This window comes from Drosophila mauritiana, chromosome 3L (assembly GCF_004382145.1).
Source record: "Drosophila mauritiana strain mau12 chromosome 3L, ASM438214v1, whole genome shotgun sequence".
NCBI classification, from domain to species: domain Eukaryota; kingdom Metazoa; phylum Arthropoda; class Insecta; order Diptera; family Drosophilidae; genus Drosophila; species Drosophila mauritiana.
In genome coordinates, this window is record NC_046669.1 from 8,889,598 (window position 1) to 8,897,186 (window position 7,589).

The 7,589-nt window shown below is 43.5% G+C and overlaps 1 protein-coding gene across 2 annotated transcripts in view; it reads right to left on the reverse strand.

Annotated features, from left to right (window-relative positions):
* The window catches only part of LOC117140914 (gamma-aminobutyric acid receptor subunit beta), a 34,733-nt gene extending 28,602 nt beyond the window's left edge, over nt 1-6,131 (reverse strand). For both annotated transcript variants that reach the window (XM_033304098.1, XM_033304097.1), the window contains exons 1-2: nt 6,045-6,131; nt 1,213-2,874 (exon numbers count right to left, since the gene is read on the reverse strand). In XM_033304098.1, coding sequence (XP_033159989.1) covers nt 1,213-1,352 — 140 coding nt within the window. In that variant the 5' untranslated portion in view covers nt 1,353-2,874; nt 6,045-6,131. The remainder of the gene's footprint in view (nt 1-1,212; nt 2,875-6,044) is intronic.
* Between the last annotated feature and the right edge of the window lie 1,458 nt (nt 6,132-7,589).

A 7,589-nucleotide genomic window follows, 5' to 3' on the forward strand; every position in this document is an offset into this window, starting at 1 on the left:
GTCTACGTTCCCAGCACGCGATCTTGTAATCCTGTAAACGTGCATTTGTACTCGACTCGTTGCCGCTGTCGTTGTCGCATTTGGACTCGTATTCGGATTGGGATCCGGATTTGGGAGTCTCGTAGACCCCATTTGATTTGCCTAATTTGCCAGGTTGCCATGTTATGCAAATGTTTGTGGCTCTGTATAGCCGCCTAAATATTTACTAATGAGCGCTAACCCAAAAAGGAACAAAAAAGCTGAAAAAAGGAAGGAAGGAAGGCAGGCAGTGGCAACCAGAGCTCTGCTCTGCATAATTTGTGTGATTAAGTTGACAGAACGCCACAGTAGCTGACAACTAATGCCACAATTGTGGCAATTTCTTTGCGTTGTCCGAATGTGTTGTATGCGGTTGCGGTGGGCTTTTTGCCCCCGTGGATCTGTCCCCAGGGTAACGGCGGGTGTATTGGTTCAGCGGCTGCCGCGCTGACAGCTGTCAGTTGGGTTGAGGAGATATGGTGGCCCAACGGTCAAATCCTTGCACAAGGGTTTCCAAAAACAAACATAAACATCGCAACGCGGACGTTGACGGGTGAGTAATTACAAGACCATCGAGTGGCAGTTGTCATTTTTCAGTCGCTGCCTGCCATTTTAATGACTGCCACATGCAAATGTGACAATGACGATGTAGATACGGAGTCGGAGTGCCCTAATAAATTGCCTGCACTTAGTCAAAATGTCGAGTAGCTCAACATTTATTCACTGCCAGGTCAAGCTGGCTGTCATTCGGCCTAATTAGCGCTGGGGCCCAGAAGAAAATTCGAACGCATTTTGCAGCAAAATGATTTGAATAATCATAAATTACCATGAATTATGGGCCCCACGTTGGGCGCCACAAAACAAAAAACAATCGCATAGCACGCACCTGTCGCACCTAAGGGGGCTGGTCACTGCAGCAAAGTGTCAGGCCCGAAAGCAAATTTATTGTTATTATAACTGTCGCCCAACTGTAGTTTTTCTTTGTTCCAAAAATGGGGAGGTGCCATGCGGCCGTGCTAACCATTATTTGGCCATAATTTAATGCGAATTAGAGGCGAGCACGGCCCTCTATGATGTTATTAGCCTAATTGATAGTTGTAAATGTCACTAATTGAGTAAATGCCATTGAATGCGGCACTGAATACACTCCCGATGATTTCGCATAATTACAGTCTGAATAATACTGATACTTACGCCGCTTGCACTGTATGGATCCGTTTGTGGCCCGTTTCCTGTGCGATCAAGGCCATATTGATGGCCAGCCAGATGGTCAGCAGCGGTGTGCGGGGCAGGGGCGCCATCCGGGCCAGCTTGTCCATTTTTGAATCACTCATGGTGGGGCTGTGTGTTTGGGTGTTTGTGTGTTGATTTGGTTTCTTGTTTCAGGTGTTGGAAGTTGAAATTTCGGGAGGGTGCGAAAGTTGCTTATTTAAAACGGCTGTCGTGGCTTTTCGTAGTCTTGCATTAAAAATCGAAGTTTTTGGTTTTTGGGTTATTCTTTTTTGTTTGTTTTCCCTTTTTTTTAGTTGCGTATAAAGTAAGTTGTAGTTGTTTTGTTGCTGTTCTTGTGGTTGCAGTTATTAGTCAAGGTTGCTCCTTTAGTTTAGTTGCTAGCTGGTTCCCCCTTTTTTTATCCGCTCGGCTACTTGGGCTTCTAGTCAGGGCTTTCTCCGTACTTCTCCGCTTGTTGAAGTCTCTCAGTCAGTGAGTTAGTTGGTTGTTTAGGCAGCGAGGCATTCAGTCAGTACTTCAGTGCATGTGTATGGTTGAGTGGGTGTTTAGAGCTTAGAGAGTGCTTCCTTTCTTCTCTTCTGTTCCTTTCTCCAATCCTCGCTTCGCGTCCGCGTGATGGTAGATCGAGTCGAGCTCAGTCCAGTGGCAGCAGATCCTGATGCGCTTCCTCTGCTTCTGCTTCTGGTTCTGAATCGGATTCCTTCCTCCTGCGGCATTAATTGCTGCTGCTGCTGCTTGTGCTGCTCCTCTGCCCGTAATCAGGTTACTTCCTGCCTTTCCAGCGCTTCACGCTTTAGGGACTTTTTTTTGGTTTTCTCTTGCCTCCTTTATTTACTTTTAATTACTTCTATCCTGACGAGATGCCCGCTCATGTGTGTGTGTGTGTGGGTGAGCTGGTGAACTGGTGAGCTTGTCTGCGAGCGCTTTGCAAATTCCTTGAAATTGAGCCTTTCGTTGCCTTTCCTGCCTGCCGTCGTCCTTACGTCCTGTGGGGAATCTGTCGGGACTGGGGGTCCTGGGCTGGGGTGGGTGTGTGTCAGTGTGTTAGTCGAGCTCCAGCAGAGTGTACATCGTGATATCCCGCTACGTATCGCTCTGTTCGTCGCTGCTGCTTCGTCACCCCGCTCACTCTGCCCGCTCTATGCGCTCATTAATAATTACAATATATCCGCACTGTTCATGGCTGCCTCTGCCGTTTATTTTGGGTTGAATTTCACAGATTTTCTATTTTCGTCGCCTCTAAATTCCGAGTGCCGCTGTGGTTTCTGTTTCAGTTTCAGTATCAGTTGCAGCTCCCTTACTGAGTTTCTGAGTTCGTCATCCCAACGGACGCTCCATCTCATCGCTGGTTCAATATCGTTGTGATTGCGGTTGTTCCGATTCGGATTGATCTTATCCCAGCTATATGTGTCCTTTGAGTGCCTGCAACCTGCTCGATGTGACCGATGTTAGTGTTGGTGCTGCAGGCGACGGGGCTCATTTTATTGGTTTCGATTATTAGAGATTCCGTGCGCCTTAACTTTGGGCATTGTTTGTTAAGTGGCTACAGCAGTGGATACGCTTCTCGGGGAACTATGGGACATATTTGCTAGATCTGAAAGTCTTATTTTAGTGACTCTAACACTGGAAGAATTTGAAGTAATAAAAAAAATTAAAATAACCTTTTATAGTTTAAAATTTATTTCACAAATATGGTCTACTTTTGGAATTACAGATCGAATTATATTTTAAATTTAATTGTGTTAGTTAGTTGTATCCTTTAGTGCTTTAATAATTGATTTTAATTTCGTATTTTTTATTCCGAGTTATTGTTTAAAGATTCTTAATTTATTTGGTTGTCGCTTTTTCACTTTTTAGTTTAGCAATTAAATTTATTAGAATATTTTCGACGTTTTCGTAATAATTTATTTTTTCTTTTTAGTCAAGTGCAAAAACCAGGAATCAGGGCGCGTCGCGTTTTACTTGAAAATTTCACGCTATTGCTAAAGAACATCCTCACACTCACACAACCAAACTAATTTATACACACATACACAAGCATTCACTCAGAAGCACACACACAGGCACGTACACACAGTCGAGGCAGACACTTTTGTATAGATTTTGTCGAGTTGCCGTTTCTTGTGGAGTCCTTTTTTCTGGTTCTCTTGTACCGTCTGTGAGTTTTGCCAGCCGCGTTCGTCCGTTACATTTTCTCCGCTGAGCGTTTGAAAACCGTTTGGCAGGACAGCCAGTTGGCTAGCAGTCAGTTGGCCAGCTAGGAGCCGAGCAGGCCTTGCAGGACGAGAGAGAGCAAGAGATTGGAAGAGAGAGCAAGGGATTCGGCCAAAAATAGCCCGAGCCAGAGCCCGAGAAAGTGTGCTACATTTTCTGCAAAGAGCAAAGGAGCTCTCTCGCTCTCTGAGCACCTCGAGTGCAAGTGTGAGTGTGTGTGTGACGGCTGGCACCTTTTGTGTGCTCTGGTGTTGCCTTGTTGTTATCCTTTCGGGCTTTTTGCAGAAATGTCACCGTGCACTCTCAGCTTTGGCAACCCCGGCAGTTACACTCTGTTTAGCATAAACGCTTGCTACTTGGCTCCAAAGTCGTCCTTTTTCCTTCTCCTGCTCTTGCTTTTTGTCCCCAACCTAGTCTATCATCTAGCTGTGTGTCTGTGTGTGTGTCGGCATGCCTTTGTATTGGTTTTTTGTTTTTATAAACTTTTTCGCATGCGTTTTTCCCTAAGCACATTTGATTTGTATGCCACTTTTTGTGGGCTCTCTCTCTTCGGGGTTTTTGTCCTCTTGCTAAATTTCTCGCGCTTTCTTGCACATTCGCACATATCTCGTTAATTGGTAAGCATGCGTTTTCCTGGGAATTTTCTTGTGCCTTGGCTTTGATTGCTTTTTGCGGCAAACCAAGTAAAAAAAAAGAAAGGATTTGTCAAGGCGACGAAGGGAAGGGGAAAAACGAGCATTGTTTCCTTCAGCCTGTTCAACTTGACAAAGAAAAGCGGGCTGGTATGTAAATTCCATATGCATATATGAACGTACGGCTTTCGCGTCTTCCTTCCCTCCCCTGTGTGTGTGCATATTTTATATTCAATGATAAGAGTTTGACATTAATTAAAATGGCAAGAGTTGCGTGTGTGCGGTGCTCACATTCGACATTTTACATTTCACTTGCAGCTTGGGAAATTTATGCCGTGCCCCTCGATGTTTTTAAAACGGCTTTTGTTTGGCGTGCATAAATGCTTTCATATTGTATACGAAACGACGACAGTTATTAATGAGTTTTGGCCCCAGTTACATTCCACTTTTTTTCGCTACTACATATTTGATGGCCCACAACAGGGCTTTTAAATATGCAGTCCCTAACTTGAACTTGCATATTAAATGGTTTGGCAACTTTCTAATTACTTAATCCGATTTTACAGGCCACGTTTTCATGGGCAATACGTCCCTTGCTCTTGCTCAAATACTTTTTCTAAAATGTGATTAAGTATCCGCCAATAAAACTAGAGGACTTCACTTCGTTAGCCCAAACTGCTCAATAAATGTAAAATTTCGACTTTCATCAGAAATGAAAATTATGGATCCTTGAGTGCTGTGTTCTACTATTCACAAAGCTGAACCAAATTGAGCAGAATGTTCACGTTGCGAAATAATAATGAATTAGAGCTAAAATTTAAAAGTATAATTGCTTTTCCCATAAATATACTGCTTAATATTTCAGATTTATAATTAGTTTTAAAAACATTTGATTAAAATTCATTAAATTGTAAAAATTCGTATTGCAAAACGTTATGAATTTCTTTCTGTGCTTTTAACGGAGACGAGTGGCAGATTTCATAGTCAACTGCCATTGAAATATTCATGTTCAGGACTGGAATCGGCTAAGACTTTAAGCCATTAACCTCGTGGCCGCTGTCATCATCAGTGGCGGAGAAGGAGCAGCAGCAGCAGCATCCTGTGCCCCCTGTGCTCCCTCTCTTTCTCGCTCATCGGGCACTGTCTCACTCTGACGCCCTGTTGATGTGTGGCTGGGCACGTTTTTGGCAATTAAAAGCATATGCGGGCTAGGCCGCCTCCTCCTCGGGGCTAATCAACGAGGCCGCCCCAACAATTTGCTTGAAAATTAAACAAAGCAAAGGGCGCGCAGTGGAGGAGCAAAGTGGGAGTGGCAGAAGCACAGTGCCTACCACAAGCAAACAAGCGAATACACACACACACACACACACACAGAAAGACGACAGCGAAATTCGCTCACCCTCACATGCTTACACCCACCAATACACTCACTTACTAACACACACATATATACCACACGTTGCAGCAGCAGAAGGAACAGACTCCTTTTTGCCGTTGCCTTTTGTATTTATTTACTGCTTTTTTCTTTGACTTTGCGTGTATGCCTGTATGTGTGAGCCAAACTCGGCCAAATTGTATGTGCACGCGTATGTGTGCGTACGTGCGTGTTGGTGGTTCAAGTTCTTAGCCTTTAGATCACAGCAGACGGATTTAATTCCAGAGTTAGCCTTTGAATTTCTTTACTAAATTATAATTTTCATAATTTATCTGCAGCGTTGTTTTTTTAAACATATCCAGTAGTTTTCTCTCGCTTTTCCGTGCTTTGATTTTTCAAGCACACTCACACACGCACACACTCGCGCTCTCCCTACACAAATACTGCAGTAGTTACGCCTTTTTTCGCGATATGTGCCAAAGACGCGATTGATTTGGTTTTGGGCTATCGAGGTCACTTGATTGTCGAATATTTAGGAGATTTAATGTGGCTTTGATTGCTTTGTCGGTTACCAAAAAGATGTGCAAAATGTATCTATGTATCTGGGCTTTTTAACAAAATTTTATCCGCTCGACGTTAACGACTCGACTCGACTCAACTCGCTCACGGACTCAGCTCGGGCGTGTTTGATTTTTTTGCGGAGACCGAGACCGACTGGCACAGTGGCACTTACATCACGAAGCCGCGAAAATTCAGGGTGCGACCGGTTGGCCGAGTGGAGCCGACAGGACACGAGGATTCTCTCGGTTGGAAATGTTGAGCTCGGCTTTGGGGTTTCGCATTTCGCGTTTCGAGTGGAGAGCTTTTCGGCATCGCACTGCTGGCACAGTTGTTGTAGGTCTCAGTTGGTTGCCCTGCTCCTGTAGATATAGCCTATATTCATATATACGTATACACACATATATATGTGTATCTGGATATGTGTGGGATTGTTGTTGGTGCAGGCCTTAAGCACACGCAACTGTTTCGCTGTATATGTGCGCTTTGTGTACAACCGGGAATCGTTTTGCCTCCCACTGCCAACTTTCTCGCACACAAATCAACATAAATCAGCTAAATCGTCAGGATACAAGTACACACACACACACGCATAAACACGCCAAACACACTCATACACACGCACACATGTACTGCTGCCGCCAAAGCACTGTATTAGTAGTAACATACGAAGGCTGAGCGGCAGGCACAGGGCTGGTTTGCATAGAGTGCAGTGACTAGTGGCTGGATCTCATGGCGTATGCGTAATGCAGTTGATGGGCAAATCTGTTTACCCATGACTGAGCAAATTTTGACTGGGCAAACTTCATTTTAGCCTGAAATTGAACTTGATGTTTGGCAAGTGTAATCCGGTCTTATTGAAATATTAAATTATAATCTCATCGCGAGCTCGGCGTTAATTAAATCGTCTGCAATTGATAATTTTTTTAATCCCTTGAATGACAGTTTGGCATATCGGCACTATTTATTATTATAATTAACCCAATTACCATTTGGACTATTTAATTTAAAACAGCGAAAATAAATTATAAAGGAATATAAAATTAAAGAATTTGTATAAAAGTGGATATATATGTGTAAATTACGTTAATTTCTATCTTTTACAGTCGTTTCTAAATTATGCATGCATTTGTAAAACTATATTGTTTTTACTTTGGAGTAGAAAGTTTATAAAACCTGGTCCATCTTAAGGAAGTGTTAATGCATCCGTTTTTTTTGCGTTGCAGGTCAATTAATGATTAAATCTGCTCCGAAAAAGAGATTTAAATGTCGCGCTATCCGCAATCCCAATGTATCTCCCGCTGTCATATGCAGTAATGGCTTTTAAAATATATATAGCCAGCCATTAAATACATTTCCGTTCGGGGCCCGACCTCATGCATGCTATACACACAGAGTTAGCACACAAAACCGGTTGGCAAATGGACATCCAGGCGGCCATTTTGTGGCCACAGGACAACGATGTGGGAGCTCCGAGCGAGTCCTTTGCCGGCGATGTCAACCAAGTTGACTTTTCGATGCGCACTGCTGATTTTTTTTAATAAGCATAAATTTTGGCA